The 19855-nt window shown below is 37.9% G+C and overlaps 1 protein-coding gene and 1 pseudogene across 5 annotated transcripts in view; one reads left to right on the top strand and one right to left on the bottom strand.

The window, feature by feature from the left end:
• Nucleotides 1-72: 72 nt before the first annotated feature.
• LOC717921 (protein SDA1 homolog) lies at nucleotides 73-2514 on the top strand (annotated as a pseudogene).
• Nucleotides 2515-9955: 7441 nt separating this feature from the next.
• The window catches only part of PPP2R2A (protein phosphatase 2 regulatory subunit Balpha), an 81270-nt gene continuing 71370 nt past the window's right edge, over nucleotides 9956-19855 (bottom strand). For all 5 annotated transcript variants that reach the window (XM_015145008.3, XM_015145009.3, XM_077943282.1 and 2 more), the window contains 5 exons: nucleotides 19541-19718; nucleotides 18037-18201; nucleotides 16980-17149; nucleotides 14467-14558; nucleotides 9956-10956 (listed from right to left, as the gene is read on the bottom strand). In XM_015145008.3, the coding sequence (XP_015000494.1) occupies nucleotides 10677-10956; nucleotides 14467-14558; nucleotides 16980-17149; nucleotides 18037-18201; nucleotides 19541-19718 (885 nt within the window). In that variant the 3' untranslated portion in view covers nucleotides 9956-10676. The remainder of the gene's footprint in view (nucleotides 10957-14466; nucleotides 14559-16979; nucleotides 17150-18036; nucleotides 18202-19540; nucleotides 19719-19855) is intronic.

The raw sequence follows: 19855 nt of genomic DNA, 5'->3' as shown, positions 1-19855 counted from the left end.
AAGGATTGATTTGTCAAATCCCTTTGCAAATTATTTTAAGATTTTGGTCAGAAATGAACTCTATTAATAGATTGAGTGCTGTTTCCAGTCATACCTGGAAGCAGGAGTTCAAGCCTCAGCTGGTAGGGATTGGCGGCTGCTGGCCATCTGAGTTTTTAAAAAACTGCTTGCCGTGAAGCTAGTCTGCAGCCAAAATGTCCAGCAGAAACAACAACAAGCTGCCCAGCAACCTGCCGCAGTTACAGAGTCTGATCAAGCGAGACCCACCGCCCTACATCGAGGAGTTTCTACAGCAGTATAATCACTACACATCCAGTGTGGAGATTTTCAAATTGCAACCAAATAAACCCAGCAAAGAACTAGCAGAACTGGTAATGTTTATGGCACAGAACATCCTAGATATGTGCATCTGAATAATAGGAGAGAAAGAAACTTCAGAAGAGCCTGTGCTTTGTTACAGATTAGTCTCTGCTACACAGGGTATCTAAGTAATTTTCCTCAAGTGGTGAAAGATCTTCTGTCCTGTAATCATACCGTATTGGATCCAGATCTTCGAATGACGTTTTGCAAAGCTTTGATCTTGCTGAGAAATAAGAATCTCATCAATCCATCAAGCCTACCAGAGCTCTTCTTTGAACTTCTATGTTGCCATGATAAGCTTCTGCAAAAGACTTTATACACACATATCGTGACTGATATCAAGAATGCAAACACAAAACACAAGAATAAAGTGGATGTAGTGTTGCAAAATTTCATGTACACCATGTTAAGAGATAGCAATGCAACCACAGCCAAGATGTCTTTAGATGTTATGACTGAACACTACAGAAGGAACATCTGGAATGATACCAAAACTGTCAGTGTTATCACAACTGCCTGTTTCTCTAAGGTCACCAGGATATTAGTTGCTGCTATGACATTCTTTCTTGGGAAAGATGAAGATGAAATACAGGACAGTGACTCCGAATCTGAGGATGACGGACCAACAGCAAGAGACCTGCTAGCACAATATGCTATAGGGAAGAAAAGTTCCCAAAACAAGAAAACATTGGAAAAGGCAATAAAAGTGCTCAAGAAACAAAAGAAGAAGAAAAAACCAGAGGTGTTTAACTTCTAGCTATTCACTTGATTCATGATCCCCAAGATTTTGCAGAAAAACTACTAAAGCAGCTTGAATGCTGTAAGGAGAGGTTGGTAGTGAAGATGATGCTCATGAACCTCATCTCCAGATTGGTGGGAATTCATGAGCTCTTCCTCTTCAACTTCTGTCACTTTTTGCAAAGGTTTCTGCAGCCCACCAAAGAGAAGTAACAAAGATCCTTGTTTGCTGCACAAGCATCTCATCACCTAGTACACCCAGCGATTATTCAATCATTGCTTATGACTGTGGCCAACAATTTTGTTACTGACAAGAACTCTGGAGAAGCCATGACAGTAGGAATCAATGCTATAAAAGAGATAACAGCTCAGTGTCCTCTGGCCATGACTGAAGAGCTTCTCCAAGACCTGGCCTGGCTCAGTATAAACCACACAAGAATAAGAATGTAATGATGTCTGGTAGAACTTTGATTCAGCTCTTCCGAACACTGAATCCTCAGATGCTGCAGAAGAAATTCTGGGGTAAGCCTACAGAAGCCTCTGTAGAAGCAAGAGTACAGTAATATGGAGAATTAGATGCTAAAGATTACATTCCAGGAGCAGAAGTTCTGGAAGTTGAGAAAGAGGAGAATGCTGAAAATGATGAAGATGGATGGGGAAGTACCAGTCTCAGTGAGGAGGAGGATGCCGATGGGGAATGGGTTGATGTTCAACACTCTTCCGATGAAGAACAGCAAGAAATTTCCAAGAAGCTGAACAGCATGCCCATGGAAGAGCAGAAAGCCAAAGCAGCAGCCATCAGCACCAGTCGAGTTTTAAGTCAGGAAGACTTCCAGAAAATCCGCATTGCCTAAATGAGAAAAGAACTTGATGCTGGCCCCTGAGAAATCCCAGAAGAGGAAATATATTGAAATCGACAGTGACGAAGAGCCCAGGGGTGAATTACTTTCTCTTCGGGACGTTGAACGCCTTCATAAAAAGCCAAAGCCAAAGTCTGACAAAGAGACAAGAATAGCAACTGCAATTTCTAGAAAGACAGACTGAAAAGGATTTGTGAGGAAGAAAACCAAAATGAATCCATTTTCCAGTTCAAAAAATAAAGAGAAGAAAAAACAGAACTTTATGATGATGCTGTATAGCCAGAATGTCTGGTCAAACAATAAGCGTTCCTTCCGAGAAAAATAGTTGGCGCCGTGAGATGCACTTTTGAAAAAGAGAAAAAGAATGAACTTCCCAGAAAGTTTTCCATTCCAAGAAGAATGCTAATTTGTGTCACTATTATTCATGCAAAAGTATTGAATGCCTGTTGTCCCTGTAGATACAAAATGAATGAGTTGTAACTACCCCTTCACTCAAGGCTTGACAGCTTAGTTATGGGGGTGAACACATACATATGTATTTACAATGCAGTGTAACTAGTTCTCTAGTAGAGGTAGGTCCACATTTCTATGCAGTCACTGAGGCCTTATGGACTAACACTGTGGGGATGGGGGTTATATATTCCTGTAAAACAAAACAAAACAGGACAATTGTAACAAGAGTAAGAGGTTCTTACTTGTATGCAGGCTTACCTGCTGGAAACAGGCCCCTGCTGTACAGAATTTGGGTACATAATTTAGCTCTTTTAGTCAATTCAAGAGATTTAAATGACACCCCCCCCTTTTTTTTCTTTTTGGAATGCCATTTAAAAGCTTTTTGGTTAAGACCTCACTTTTTGGAATGTATTTAGTTCATCATTTGAGATGACTTCATACTGGTTTCCTCAACCTTCCTTCACCCTGTATTATTTTCAGCCCACTGTTTACCTTGTCTCAATAAAAGGTTTCTAACGCCAAATAAAAAAATCTTGAGGGGATTATTGACATATTTATAGAATTGTCTTCCCAGTCAGGACTACGAGATCCCACTTTGTTCTATTTTCCTTTTAGGTGCTCCTTTTAAAAGGTTTTAAACTTTCAAAAAAAAGTTTTTTATTAATCATATGCTATTTTATTTTATTTTATTTTTTTTATTTTTTATTTTTTTGAGACAAGGTCTCACGCTATCACCCAGGCTGGAGTGCAGTGGTACAATCACGGCTCACTGCAGCCTTAGCCTCCGAGGCTCAAGTGATTGTCCCACCTCAGCTTTCCCAGTTGGTGGAACTACAGGTGCCTGCCATCACGTCCAGCTATTTTTTTGTATTTTTTGTAGAGACCGAGTCTTCCTGTGTTGCTCAGGCAAGTCCCCAACTCCTGGTCTTACGGGATCCCCCTGCCTCAGCCTCCCAAACTGCTGGGATTACAGGCATGAGCCACCTCGCCCAGCTTACTATACTCATTTTACTGAAAATAGTTAGGTTTCCTTTTCTCTGGTCTTACGTAGATGACATTGAAATTACTTTCTTTAAGGAGATGTTGTAATTCCCTATGGAAACATTGGGGCCTGGTGCTTTTAGGAAGATTATTTCTATAGGATGTTACCTTTATTTCTTATTTTATGTTGTTTGTCCTCTGTTTTTTTCTTGATTATATTACCTAATCATTTATTTTATTGACTCTTAAATTGAATTCCTGCTTCCTAGTTGTATTATTCCTAATTCTTGTTTTTTAATAGCCCCATTGAAATATAATTCACATACTATACAATTCATCCATTTAAAGTTCAATTTAATGTTTTTTATATATTCAGAGTTACATAACCATCACAGTCTAACTTTGGAACACTTTTGTCACACTGCCCCCCATCCCCCCCAGTGAAACCCTGTACTCACTGCAGTCACCCTCATCCTTTCCTAGCTTCTTGTATCTTTGATACTTATTTCATTCTTTATTAATTTGGGTATTTAAGAATTTTTCCCTGGTCAGATTTGGTTTTTGTACCATTTCTAGTTTGGGATTTTTTTTTTTTTAAGGTGTTCTCTGGGGCCTAACTTATGATTCCTTTTGGTGACTATTCCATATTTGAAAAGAAGGTGTAGTTTGTGTTCACAAAATCAGGTTTGATGTATCTACTGGAACCACCTTAATGTCATTTAAGTTTTCATATAGTTAATTATTTTCCTCCCTTTACATGTCATGGATTTCAAGAGGTAAATTAATATCTGCTACTCCTGTTTCTTTCTTCTTGTATCTTCATTCCTTATAGTTGATGCACAGATATTCATAATTATCCCTGTTTATCACTATAAAGTGGTCATAATTTTGTCGTCAGTTCAATCTCAATACTAAGATCATGGTTTGGGTTTTTACTATTATTATTGTTGCTTAGTTGTATTCGCCTGATGAAATTTTAATTTTTGTTCAGTTAGTTACCTTTATATATTTGTATAATCCTCCTAATCCTTCTCTTCCTTAGTTTCTTTTAATGCCCAGCAAGGAACAGTAATGAAATTAGTATAATTCCTCTTCTTCCACCTTTACCTCTACTACCCATTTTTTAGTTGATCATATCCTTTTTTTTTTTTTTTATAGGTTCTCACTCTGTCACCCAGGCTGGAGTGCAGTGGCAGGATCCCAGCTCACTGCAACCTCCACCTCCTGGGTTCAAGTGATTCTTGTGCCTCAGCCTCCTGAGTAGCTGGGATTACAGGTATGTACCACCATGCCCAGCTTTTTTGTATTTTTAATAATAAAGACAGGGTCTCACCATGTTGGCCAGGCTGGTCTTAACTCCCGACCTCACGTGATCCACCTACCTTGGCCTCCCCCAGTATTGGGCTTACAGACATGAGCCACCATGCCCAGCTGATATCCCCACTTAATATTTACTTTTCTCATTTTAGATATAGTTGTACTTCTCTTACTTGATTGTGGCAATAGCTACTGGATACAAATACTATTTCTTGATTTATTAAGATGATTAATTTTGATAAGAAATAAGGTAATATACTTGCCCTACCAATTATTTATTTATTTATTTAGAGACAGAGTCTTGTTCTGTCGCCCAGGCTGGAGTGCAGTGGCATTGGAGACCAGCCTGGGCAACACAGTGAAACACCATCTCTACAAAAAATACAAAAGGGCGTGGTGGTGCACGTCTGTAGTCCCAGCTACCCGGGAGGCTGAGGTGGGAGGACCACCTGAGCTCAGGGATTAAGGTGGCAGTGAACTGTGATTGCACCACTGCCTACTGCCCTTCAGCCTGGGTGATGGAGTAAGACTGTCTCAAAAATAAAATAAAAGAAAAAGAAAAAAGAAAAACAGGAACGATGCTGTGCTCTGCAATATGTTTTACTATTAATTATATTAAATTTTTGAGCATTGATTCCATAATACCACATCCAATTACAAGTAGTTTTGCCTGGTTTGGTCGTAATTTTAAAGCAAAAGAAGAGGCACAAACTCTAATGGTTACAGAAGGAAGGGGAGTTAGTGTAGTTGAGTTGTGGAGTGACTGTTGAGAGGCATTGTCATCCAATGACCAGATAAACTTGTCTACCAATAGGTCAGCACTTGGCTGCCAGTGGACAGAAAGAAGTAAGGATGAGAGGAGGGAAGAAGGGGAGACGAGGAGAGAGGTTTCTGTTTTCTAGGCTGGGCACAGGGGTGGCTCATGCCTCTAATCCCAACATTTTGGGAGGTGGACACGCGAGGATCGCTTGAGCCCAGGAATTCAAGCTTAGCTTGGGCAACATCTCTACAAAAACTTTTTTAAAAAGTTAGCTGGGCATGGTAGCAGGTACCTGTAGTCCCAGCTACTTGGGAGGCTGAGATGAGAGGACTGGGCCCAAGAGGTTGAGGCTGCAGCGAGCCATGATCAGGCCACTGCATTACAGCCTGGGTGACAGAGTGAGACCCTGACTAAAAAAGCGATTATCATCATTGTATTTTCTTAAACTCACAGGATTCCTAGTGTGGCAGTCCAGCACATCCTAACCACTTTGCTCTGTGTTACTTAACAACTGTATTACCTGATCAGTGAACCTTTTTAGGCATTGATAAGTCAAGTGTTGGGCAACAAAAGTTTGATACAGATTTGGGCTAACAAATTAACATTTTCAAAGATACTGTAAGAAAGCAAAATGGTGTTTGACAAACTCAAATTACGATGCTTCATTCTGTTAACTGCTAGGCAATCGATTTAGTGAATAGAGCAGAAATACATTTCAATTCTGAAGAGACAAATGTTGTTCTCCTTACAGAGTGACTCAGTGATGTGACCTTTGATAGAATGGTATTTAATAATTTGTCACTAGTGAATTCTACCAAACACTGAAGGAAGAAATTATACCAATTTTGTCCATATTCTTCAATAATACAGGAGAGGAAAATTCATTTTATGAGATCAGCGTTACACTAGACATTAAAATATAAAAAAATTGTAGATCAGTATCCTTCATGAACATTGATGCAAACTACTCAACAAAACACTTGCAAAATGCAAAACTTAGCTGGGCGTACCCAAATGCCAACTGTGATGTCATTACTTATGTTGTACTACTTTATTGTATATTGTATGACTTTATTGTAGTACAATGTAAGTAATGACTTCACAGTTGGCATTTGTGTTCCCCTCCATCATTGATTTCTCAAATATTTACTCGAGGGTCATAGTGAACAGTGGTTTGGGGCACACAATATCCTGTATTTGGTCCCTGATTTTATTTTTAATAATGAAGCTCTTCCAGTACAGAAAGATTCCCGTTTTTACATTCTTAAAAATACCCCATCATTGCTGCTCAAAACTTAACGATCACCCCCTAGTGGTTTCTTAAAATATATTTCTTAAAATACATCTTTTATTTGTAGAGATGGGGTCTTGGTTTGTTGCCCAGGCTGGTCTCAAGTGATCCTCCCACCTCAGCCTCCCAAAGTGCTGGGATTACAGGCATGACCCAATGCTCCCCACCATTGCCCTCTAGTGGGAAAGTCCTCGAAGAACTTGTTGCTATTCAGATTACAAAGGAGCATGAGTAGAACATTTGAAAAAACACAAATGTTAGCTTTTCCCCTTATGCCAGTTTGTTTGCCAAATTCCTTTTAGAGGAAACTAAGCTTTGTAGTGCCTTCTCTTTGATACACTGAGCTAGCAAGAGACTTATTAACGTTAAGCCTGTAAAGTGGGTGTTTCTTCATTCTAATACAGAGGTAAGAGGTTCCAGTCTAATACCACTATGGAATAAAATGTTGAGACAATCTCAGTTACAAACAGTATCTTTGGCATCTGAAAACACCTCAAGACCGCAGAATCACTAAGCATTTGATTAATACTAAAAGAGTTGTAATGTTTTGACCTCACGCATAATTACAAAATGAAGCAGGGTCATTTTTCAAGGCTTTTTTGGGGGGAAGAGGAGGTGCGTCAAACCCCCTTTTTAACCACAGTAAGACATACATGCAGAGCTTAAACTATCACCATCTGAACCGATAAGATACCAAAATACAGGTGCTCTCAAATGCACAAGTAAACTGACTTGATTCTTGACTACACTGCATATGCCTATCTTTTCCATCTTTTGGGCAGGGGGAGATGGGTTTGTTCTTCTGGAAGTGCACAATACTATCTACATTTGAATTTATGTGTGGTAAAGATGCTCAAGCAATATTCCCTTAGAAGGGTTTAAGTATCACTAAAAATTCTTTATCAGTACTGCATAGCTTTCCTATGTGCAATTTCTTAACACCTTACTCAAAAAATAGTCACACACTGAATCAAAGAAGCTGCTTTCCTATCTCTGGCTTTCTGTAGACATTTCTCTAACCAGCATAACTCACATTTAAGGCTTTAAAATTCTCTTCATTTTGAAAAGAGTGCATGGATGTATTTTTGAGACGGTGTCTTGTTGTGTCGCCCAGGCTGGAGTGCAGTCGCGCAATCCCGGCTCACTGTAACCTCCGCCTCCCGGGTTCAAGCCAATTCTCCTGCCTCACCTTCCGGAGTAGCTGGGATTAGACACGTGCTACCATCTGGCTGATTTTTTATATTTTTAGTAGAGACAGGGTTTCACCATGTTGGCCAGGCTGGTCTCGAACTCCTGACCTTAGGTGATTCACCCACCTTGGCCTCCCAAAGTGTTGGGATTACAGGCGTGAGCCACCGCGCCAGACTGGACGCATTTTTTTTTTTTTTTTCTTAAATCCCAAGAGACAGAGGGCTGCACAGAAGCTTACCATCCAGCAGTTAATGGTTGCATAAACATGTATTTAGATAGGTTTATAAAATAATTCTTCTTCTTGCCCAGCCACTAAGTAAAGATCGAAAGAGGTTAATAGAATGAAAGTCCTTTTCCTACCACAATCTCTTCTAAAAGGTTAAGAGATGGAGTATGTGCATGTATTAGTGGCAAGAGAATAGGAAATACAAGCAACTTGACAAGACTAAGTTTATTCTAAGTATAATTTTTATTAATAAAAAGATTAACCATGGCCATGTAAAATGAGTGGCTGGGCTTAGAGTTTGCTACACCAATGAGATTAAAAAATTAATACTTGAGAATGTTAACAATAATTTATAATAGCATTCCTTGATAGAGGCATTTTAATTTTAGCAATTATTTCTCTTAAATATATAAACTAATCCTTAGTGTCATGGAGGAGAATCATCATAGCTACTGATCAATCAAAAAAGAATTTGAGAGCTGTTTAGTGGTGTTATCTCAAGACATACAACCAAACTGTAGGAAAATCTCCCAAAAAAGATCTGGAAAACTGTCCAGTCACAACACAGGAAGTCTATCACTGTCGGACACTTGTGACAGGGGAATATCCCACTTCCAAGTCAAGTGTGAAGAATAAATAACACAAATTAAGAATGTACCCAAGATCCCCAAATAAATTAGTAAAAGTGCCATTAAGAATTATCAGACATAGAATGTGTTCAAATACAAATTTGTTAAATCCAAGAGATACAGTAATTTTATTACATAAAATTTCTCCTGTGTGCTAAAAATGCTAACTTACAAGACATAATATTTGTAATAGAGGGAATCACGGTCGGCTCGTTGAATTCTTTTTCATTACTGAAGAATAGAACAATAGGTAGTGGACATAGAAGCACTCAGAGTCCTCTGAAATTCAAGGTTGTTACATTACGTTCAACCAAAATAAAACTACCATTCTCTAATAATATAAATGCCTGTTCATTTCACCTTTCAAAAATAAAGTCCATTTCTTCTCCATTAAAGCTTCTGCAAGACTGACAAAGGTACATTCTACCTATTAAAAATAGGAGCACTCTTCATCTTTGGATAATGTATCACTGCTTAGGGAAAATGTACTCATATACAGATTTTTGAGGCAGCTGTTGGAGTTCATTAAGCACTTTTTGAATGCTGTACCTTTAAAAATTTGTCTTTAATATAGCTTTGGAAAACCAAAAATAGAAGAAAAATATCTATGGTAAAGTATATTTCATTCTGATTTGATAGCAGTAAAATACAAAAAAAGTATTTAGTGCATTGTCGTCACTTGATGTTAGTTTTCTGCTATTTTATATGACTGAATGACAAAAAAAGTTCTAACTTGTTAAAAATGTTGTATAAGTCTTTGACTAGTAAGGCAAAAATGAAATTAAGCACTGTAAAAAGTAGAAATTAAGTTCTACAAATTTGGTTCCCATTTACAACAATTTCATTAACAGATAATGAGTTAAATAGAGATACAACGTATCCAATACCCTCATGATGACGGTAAATAGAAAAAAAACAACTAGTAGCATTTATAGATTGTGAAATCCTTAATAAAACCAATATATATTCAAAACATGTTCATAGAGAACCAATACCTCTCCTCCTGCATGTAAAAGAACACTTGTTAAAAATAATTAACAAAAATACCAATAAAACAATGAAAACCCATTTTGTTTCACTGTGCCCAAAGGTATGACACAAAATATTGGCTACAAGAGGTAGGTTAAAAAGAAAAAGAAAACCAGATTCTCCATTCTTTGTCACTTTTATTCAGTAGTAGGTTTTTTTTTTCCTTATTTTCAGTGCCAGACACGGCGAGGAGTGATTACAGCCAACTGTTATTAAAACATTTGTTCGCAACATATACCCCCTTTATACCACTGACCCCAAACTGACTCATTTTGTGTGCTTTCATTCTTTCTTTTTTTAATATACCACCACCAAGACCGGGTGGAGGGGGCAAGGGTAAGAGAGATGAAGGGGAGGAGTCCAGGAGGCCAGAAGAGGAGGAATGCTACAAGCCACAGTAAGAATGAGCTGTATTTAATTTAAAAAAAGGGGGAAGGGGTGTACCCCACAAATGATACAGTAATGAGGATACACAATTAAATCCCATAGCATGACTGAAGGCTTTCACTGTGTTTGACGTCATCACAATGGAAGGCATAAAAAGTGGAGTAAATCAATGTTGATACAGTCCAATCTAGTCCATTAGGCAAGATGGTGCAAGAAGTCATTTAAATTAAAAGTGCCCTACCCTTACCTAAATGGCTAGCAGACATGGAGAACACCACAGTGATGAATCCACAGAGCTTTCTCCATGTAGCTATAACAATGTGTTGTCGAATGGCACACTGTCAAACACTGGAAAGGGGCGCCACAATGGACCTCTCTCTTTTATAGGAACGAATGCTAGATTCAACTATCTCAACTAAGCAGGAAGTGGGTTCTTCTGCTAGGAATGCCAACCCTAATTCACTTTGTCTTGAAATATATACAGATTGTTTGTAGTAGCTACGGCAATGATATTTTCCTTGGGGTGCCAGGCTGTGTGAAGGATTTTCTTATTGAAGTCTAGGCTGTCAACACTTATTTCATCTTTCTTTCGCTTGCCACTTGCACAGACTTTGCGAGGCTTCAGAACCGTGCGAGGCTTATTGTTTTCCCGCGATGCTTCTAGGGTTATGTCTCGCTTTGTGTTTCTGTCAAACATTCTGAAGAAATTATTGTAAGATCCAGTCATGACAACGCTGTGAAAATAGACAGTACACTCAGTCAAACAAGCAGAACAAGAAATTGTTTTTAAGTAAAATGATTCAGTGATTAAACCATAGGAAACAGCTACTTCAAGCAGATTTAAAGTAAGGGACAGGGCTGTTGACATCAACTCAATCACCGGAATAAACCAAAATATGGTACTAATTAACTGAGTTTTCTGCTTATTATTCCTTTTCATGGCTACCAAAACTATCACCGAAGTTGACAGCATCCTCAAGTAAAACTTCTTAGTAGTGCAGAATTATCTTTGTTGAATAGTTTTGCAACTACAGGTTATGTGATCAACCAGGTCAGGCAGCTTCTCAAAGGAGCAACTATCCGTGGAACTCACAGGTTCTAAAATGAAAGAACCCCGCATGAAGTAGCTGTAGCTGTTCACAAGAAACCAATGCTTTATCTTATGATTTACATTTTTTGGGTCAGGCACGGTGGCTCATGCCTGTAATCCCAGCACTTTGGGAGGCCGAGGCCGGCGGATCACGAGGTCAGGAGATTGAGACCATCCTGGCTAACACAGTGAAACCCTGCCTCTACTAAAAATACAAAAAAAGTAGCTGGGCGTGGTGGCGGGTGCCTGTAGTCCCAACTACTCGGGAGGCTGAGGCAGGAGAATGGCATGAACCCGGGAGGCAGAGCTTGCAGTGAGCCGAGATCTCACCACTGCACTCCAGCCTGGGCGACAGAGTAAGACTCCATCTCAAAACAAAACGACGACGACAAAAAAATACAAAAATTAGCCAGGCGTGGTGGCACGTGCCTGTAGTCCCAGCTACTCAGGAGGCTGAGGCCGGGGAATCGTTTGAACCTGGGAGGCGGAGATGCAGTGAGCCAAGATCGCACCACTGCACTCCAGCCTGGGTGAGAGTGAGACACTGTCTCATAAATAAATAAGTAAATAAATAAATAAACAATTATCTTCTCAGGGTGTTGTCTGGTTCAGATAATCACATTTAATAAAGGCTTATAATCTGCTCCTGAGAAGTGGTACATAATATGTGTGTGTGTGTGTGTGTGTGTATATATATATATATATTTTTTGAGACAGGGTTTCACTCTGTCACCCAGTTTGGAATGTGGTGGCACAATCACAGCTCACCGCAACCACAACCTAGACCTCCTGGGCTAAGCAGTCCTTGCACTTTAGTCTCCTGAGTAGCTGTGACTACAGGCATACGCTGCCATGTCCAGATAATTTTTAAATAATTTGTAGAGATAGGGTCTTGCTACATTGCCCAGGCTGTAATATTTTATTAACAGAACATCATTTTACTTTCACCACTAAAAACATTTTAAGCAAATATTTGTAGAAGTATCAGTTTAAAGGGGTGGCAAAATTTTTAAGCTGCCCAAGACACTTCCCTGTCAGTTCTATTTGCCAGCCATTACTGCTCGACATTTATTAAGTATCCTCACAAACAAAACTTCCTAAGTTTGAAGCTCTTAATAATTTGGAAAGGGTCTGCTACCACTGCTTATCACATGGTTCAAATTATTATTGTAAATAAGGATTACAGGATACTGGGGAATTGTTCAAAGTAATACTTACATACAAAGGCCACCTACTGAGTACAAATGATTATCTATTTAGTAACGTCAATTCCCAAAGAACACTTGACGACAACTTTAATCAAACTCAAGGTAATGCATGCCCCTGAACATGATAAAACTGTATTTCTTTAAAAATGGCTCATGTAATTTAGATTGACATCCCCATATCATCTGTGTGTTTTAATGGGTTAGGACATTTAGTCTGTGGCTATTTGAAACTTTAAAAAGGTATCATTAGGTCAGCATTTCTGTGGTATTCCTGCCAAAAATGTATAGCCTGAATCTAATAACGAGGAAACATTCTGTAAAATAATTGGCCTGTGTTCTTCAAAATGCCAAGATCACAAAAGACAAGGAGAGACTGAGGAACTGTTTCAGAATAAAGGAGCCTAACAAGAGATGACAACTAAATGTTGGATACTGAACCAGACTGACTTTGTTCTGTGCCATAAAAGACACAGTTACAGTAACTGGTGAGTTTTAGTGGGTCTGCGGATTAGAGGGCAGTACTGCATCGCTGTGAATGTTGCTTTGGATGCTGCACTATGTTGGGAAGTGTTTTTGTCAGGAAATACTCATTCAAGAATTTAGGGTTATGGGCATCACATCTAGAGTAAACGGGGTATTTTCCCATGTAGCACACAAGTTGTGTGTGTGAGCACGTGCGCATGTACCTATGTGGACAAATATAGCTATAAACAAACAGAGGATAGACCACGTGATACAGCAAACAGCAACAGTGGAACTTGGGTCAAGGCTGGCCAAGAGTTCTTTGTGTTATTCTAACAAATTTTCTCCAAGTTTGAAATAATTTAAAAAAATTTTTTAATATTAAGGAAAACAAATAGTTTCTTTCTGATAATAGAACATACAACTGCTAATAATCTGCTTAAACAATACAAGGAAGAACTAGTTGTAGCTGTGTGCCACACCCTAGTTCAGTATCTCTTTACTCTTCAAATTTGTTAATGTTTTTTTTTTCTTCTTCCTTTTCCTTCTTTCTTCTTCCCTTTCCTTCTTTCTTGATGCCTCAGGTTTAGTAGTGGCACTCAAAGGCAATGTTTGCTACCAATAGAGCTCTACTAGTTTACTAGTAGTAATAGTTTACTAGTCCTCTCATCATGTCAAAAATCAGGTAATTTTAAAAGCCAGACGAAAGAAAGACATTCTGTAAGTTCTATTATCCTTTGTAACACGTAACACCATGAAATCGGAATCATATTAAGCTCTGTGATAAAACTGTTGCTAAAGCATCTCTAATTACTTTAAATGTCAGTTTAATTCCAAAAATTATGTTTTACTACTTTATGTTCTACTGGAACATAGTGGCAAATAGACAACTAAAAGACTCAAAGACTTACTTTATCTTTAAATAACGGTAACATTTTACTAAAAATGTATACTAAAAAGGAATTACACTACAGCAAAACTGGAAATTACAAAAAGCAAAGGAAAACTACTCCTAATATTTTAACCATATATATTATGGTTAACATCATACATAACATACATATGAAAGACCACTTCTATGAGGTGTTAATGTAGCATCTGGAAAACCTGGTGTCTCTAACAATTCAAATGAATTATCTGCCGCCCGAATGTTTCTAAAACAGTTTAATGGCAGAATAACAACCAAGCTGAAGCTTCACGGTTTTAATGGTTAGCATGTCAGAAATGTGATCTGGTTCATGTAAGAAAAAAAATTCTAGACGTTTAAATAATTTAGATTACCTAGAATTTGTGTACTTTTATATTTAATAGTGAAATACAATGCTTAATTTTTATCTGCCAGTACTGCCGTGCTATATCTAAGATTAGTAAATGTATTTCAAGGAATCCCTAGAGACAAATGAAGTTAGGACCTGGAATGAAATAATTAAGTTTCTTTTCTTTATAAAATTCATATTTGAGAGGTTTGACTTAAAATCAATTACCTGTCAGATCCATTCCAACAACATTCAAATTTGTCAAATATGCAGTCATTTTCATACAGTGAACAGAGTTTACTTCTGAGGTATTCATGCACCTGGGGAAAAAATACAAATATACTACACTGAAATTAGGAAAATGATTTAACAAGTCCGTCTTTTTAAAAAGAAAAAATGGGCATATACAGACACACAAACAAACCTTTTAAACCTATTTATCTCAATCTTCTCAGTAACAATAAAGGCATTTTGTCCTTTTACAAAACACACAAGCCCTTCAGGGAGGCACATTTTCCTACTGGTATGACAAAGGAAAACTCCATTCTGGGCACGGCACACATAACCTTTATAAGCCTGAGTAAAACATTCAGGCCAAAAACACTTGAAAATGGCACAGTTAAGAGACTAATAAAAGAACATTACAGCAATATCTCAATATCACTATTCTTGGCTTTCAGTCCATTAACTACTGATAACAACACTGAAACTGTGCCTATTTCTTTCTTAAATACCATTTTCTGGGCATAAATTTGACTGAAGCCTCTATTTCCAATTATAAATGCACATGTATGCATAGTGTAACCATGCCTTGGTTTGATGATAAATTATATGGTTATCCTGGGCATATATTATTAAAAATTTGATAGTATCATATATTACTTATACAATGTCAAAAGCAAAGCTGTGCCTCTGTTTTTTGAATTATACAATTCTGTATTTACTAATGTCAAAAAAGGATAAACTAGAAATAAATCTCATATTTAAAAAGTAGCCTGAGAAATATGACATATTTAAACATTAATATTAATTACAAAGAAAAGTTCCCAAGTATTTGTTGTAACTCAAAGGAAAAAAGAAATGTCTATATTTCACCCTCTTTTTTTAAGGAGCTACTTAACGAGAAATGACAGAAATGAGTAGGTACTTTCTAAATGCTTAAAATTCTCTATTCTATATGAAACAATCTAAACTTATTTCAGTGTCCATTTTAACTTTAAATATAGAGGAATGATTCAGGCCATGTCTCTGTGACATCAAGTGAAAATCTGTAATACAGAGGAATAGCAACTCACGTGGGGTCAGGACCAAAACTGAGCATGTAACACAAAAAAATCAGTAAGAAAAAAATACCCTTCAATCACACAAAACTTGGGAAGACGCTGGTACAAATTCAATAAAAATAGTTTTATCTATATAAGATACGTTTGCCTATAATGTGACTACTTTTAATCACTCAAATTGATTATAGGTAGAAAAGTAGCAAATCAGGTAAAATTAGGTAGATCATAATTTAGCAACATTTTAGAATGCATGTTACAGGGTTTCTCCCTATACATCAGTATGAAGCTAAGGTTCAAATCAATTCTCAATGGGAATGAAATGGTGGTGAGGGTAACTAGGAGATGTATCAATCTTGGCAGTTACACAAACATAAGTCTTTTTTCAGTATACACGAGGGATTGGTTCCAGGAACCCCAGGGATGCCCAAATCTGCAGTTAGCCCTGCGGAATCCACACATGAAGTTTTGGCTCTCCATATATTTGAGGGGTCTGCATCCCTCAAATACTGTATTTTCAAATGTGCATTGGTTGAAAAAAACAAAAAAATCTGTTCGAGTGAACCCATGCAGTTCAAATCCGTGTTGCTCAATAGTGAACTGTATTTTGAAAAGCAAAGCAGGATTTTGTCTTTTTGGCTTTTGTTTCAGTGCAGTATTTATTTTGAAATTTCACATATCAAAAACAATCTTGGTTTATGTTTGTCAGAGGATTTAAAAGTTTGAGAAACATACTTCCAAGTCTATTGAGAATATATAACATAAAGAAAGTGTATGTATAAAATAGAGTTAAGTGATTTCAACACTGCAGTCTAGGGCCTAGTACAGGTTTGTGCTGGCCCTCACCCTGTTCCAGACTGCGTACTTCATTCTCTTTTGTTTGATGTAGTGGACACAGATAAATAGTAGTGGCTGGCTGATAAGAGAATCAAGAACTGATACCCAACAACGGATAGGCAACTCCTAAAGCCACCTGCTAAGGCTTTCAAGCCCTTCTCCTTTAGCTGAAGACAACAGTTATCTGCCAAAAGGCAGAACACCAGTCCATTTGACTTGGCACACCAAGTTTAATCTCTAGTTGAACTACTCCCACAACCTGAGCAGATGCACCTCTACTAGGACTGGTCATTTTCCCCAATCCTCTTCCTGCCCAGACCTTAATGAGGGGTGCTCTTCCTTTCTCACTTTAAATGTACATAGCGGCAGGAAAAAAAAAAATGTCAATACTGAACCAAATGGGTAAATCACACTTTAACTGCAAACTCAAGAGAAGACACAACCTATGTAAGTATACATACATTTAACATAAGGAAAAGCAACATACTCATAGATCTCTGAGGGAAAAGGCCTAATGGTGAACCAACACCATACAGGGATTAAAACCTAGTAACAAAATCCTTCTCTATAAACACTTCAAAGTAAACAGGGTATATGCTCATTGAAAGAAAAAACTGCAAATACCTGGTATGTTTCCACAGGCCTGTTTTCCATATTTAAGTCCCAAATTTTGACTGACAAATAGTCTCTAGTCATCATATATCGACCACTATGGCTGAATTTTACATCCGAAATAGAGGAGATGATTTCGGAAAAAAATGACCTGTTACTGGGATCTTCAGGTTCTTCAAACACTAAAAACAAAACAAAACAACACAAAAAGGGCAAGGTGTACAATATTCTGGCTTGGACAAAGCATTTCCTAAACAACCATTCACAAACTCCCTACAAGTGAGGTAAAATACCAGGCTAATAAAGAACTGAAAAACATCTCTCTGGCTAGTTTTCTCCTGAAAGCTTCTTAGGATAATTGAATATTGAAGTTGAAGATGTATAAGTATTCAGTATACTTCCAGTCATGACTAATTTAGAACCAGACTCACCTGGGACTTCTGACTTCAGTGCACCAGGTTTATTGGTATATTCCTGCAATATGCCTCACTCACTGCCTATATTCACCATGAGAAACACACCATCCTTGCCCATCCCAAATTCATACCAGGATTTTATTTTCTAGTAGCCAGGTAAAATTATTTTGCTAACAGGCATGTATCAATTTTCATGAGTTAATATTCAACAAGACAAGAATACTGTATCCTGAAGTTTTTAAACCAAAGTTGTTTTTGTTCTTTTAAGCCAAGGAAACCTCTTCTCAGAAGAAATCTTCCTAGGAAGCTCAAAACAGGAAGGGAGAATGGGAAAGAAAGGAGCAGCTCTACTTGAACACAAGGTTAGAGAGCCCAACCACAAGTTACCAAAGAACAGCAGCATTCCACGAGAAATACATTCCTTGTCTATATTATCAACAGACATGCCCCCCAAGAGAGCTTGACTATACGTGCTTCCAGGGAATAACCTGGAAGGCCTCATGAGGAGGTAGGCAGATTACCAAGGGTACAAGTGGCTCTGGACACACAGGTTTAAGACTTGTAAACCTCTGTAATTGTACTTATCACATCTGAGGCTTATTTCAGACAAACAGAATATGTAATCATTTTAAGGAAAGATACAATAAACTTACATTTAGAATGTCTATCACAGAGGGCAGATGCCCTCATGTCACATAGCCGAATAGTTCCTTTACTGCTGCTGTATACAAATGTGTTACAGCTGTTTGGATGAAATTCTGCTGCTGTAATCACCTCTGTCAGCTCTTCCATATTGGCAGGCTTGATATCCACAATGTCTAGATAACATTTTATTAAGGAATTTCCACTTAGAAAAAAGGGCAAATATAATTCTACATTTCTCAAACCTAAAACCCATTCACGGACCTAAGCAAAAGTATTAATTCTGAATTGTACTCCACTGTTTTTATGAGTATAAATTCCAAAGGGATTAAAACCTTTTTTTTAGACGGAGTCTCACTCTGTCACCCAGGGTGGAGTACAGTGGCACAATCTCGGGTCACTGTAGCCTCCGACTCCCAGGTTCAAGCGACTCTCCTGCATCAGCCTCCTGAGAAACTGGGATTACAGGCGCACACCACCACACCCAGCTAATTTTTAATTTTTTTTTCTATTTTTGGTAGAGACGGTGTTTCACTATATTGACCAGGCTGGTCTCGAACTGCTGACCTCATGATCCACCAGCCTCGCCTCGGCCTCCCAAAGTCACTGTGCCCGGCCTCAATAGAGTATTTTTATTGACCCAATCATGCATCATGACTTGAGTGAATTTCTTTTTCTAATCTTAATGAGACTATATATATATATATATATATATATATATATATTTTTTTTTTTTTTTTTTGAGACAGAGTTTCACTCTTGTTGCCCAGGCTGGAGTGTAATGACACAATCTCAGCTCACTGCAACCTGTCTCCCAGGTTGAAGCAATTCTCCTAACTCAACTGAGATCATAGGCATGCGCCACCACGCCCAGCTAATGTTTTGTATTTTTAGTAGAGATGGGGTTTCACCATGTTGGCCAGGCTGGTTCTGAACTACTGACCTTAGGTGATCCACCTGCCTTGACCTCCCAAAGTGCTGGGATTACAGGCTGAGTCACCGCGGTTGGCCGAGACTATTTTTACAATAAAAAATTCAAACACAATACTCCATAAATTTGATTACAAGAAAAAAAAATTTTTTTAGAGACAGGGTGTTACTCTGTCATCCAAGCTGGAGTGTAGAAGCAAGATCAAGCTCACTGTAACCTTGAACTCCTGGCCTCAAGTGATCTTCCCACCTCAGCCTCCCAAACCGCTGGGATTACAGGCATGAGCTACCATGCACAGACCTCACAAATTTGATTTTTAAAAATTCCTATTTCCATAGATACAAGACAAATTCCTTAAAATTCCATGAATCCAATTTTAAAATAATACATTATGCCCTTTATGTTTAGCAAATAACTCTTTCCAGTATTTCACTACTCATATACAAAGAAAAAGTAAGTTGCCATACATATATGTATACAGACTATAAAAAGAAGGAATCACATTCATTAAGGAGAGATGAAATAAATCCAATATGGGCACAACATGCCTCTTCACCAAACACCAAAGAAAACCAAATGGATACTAAAACTCCTGTCTGTAATTTCCAGATGCCAAAGATTAATCCGCAAATCATCTGCAGATAAATATGTTTCATAATCACTATTAATAGAAATTGAGTTGATGTGATATGTATGAGCATTGGCAAATATTCTTCGTGGACTGGCCTCAACCATTAGATCCATAGGCCTAAAGACTGGCACCTGTCAATAAGACACATGAAAAAAAGAAGTTACAAAAGGTTCAGTTTCAAATAGCAATTAAGATTCACAAAACTTCATTATTTTAGTTTTTGAGAACATAAAATAGAACAATATTACATAGATTTAGTTTTAAAAAG

Source organism: Macaca mulatta, chromosome 8 (assembly GCF_049350105.2).
Source record: "Macaca mulatta isolate MMU2019108-1 chromosome 8, T2T-MMU8v2.0, whole genome shotgun sequence".
Lineage (NCBI taxonomy): Eukaryota > Metazoa > Chordata > Mammalia > Primates > Cercopithecidae > Macaca > Macaca mulatta.
This window is presented reverse-complemented; position numbering and strand designations above follow the sequence as displayed.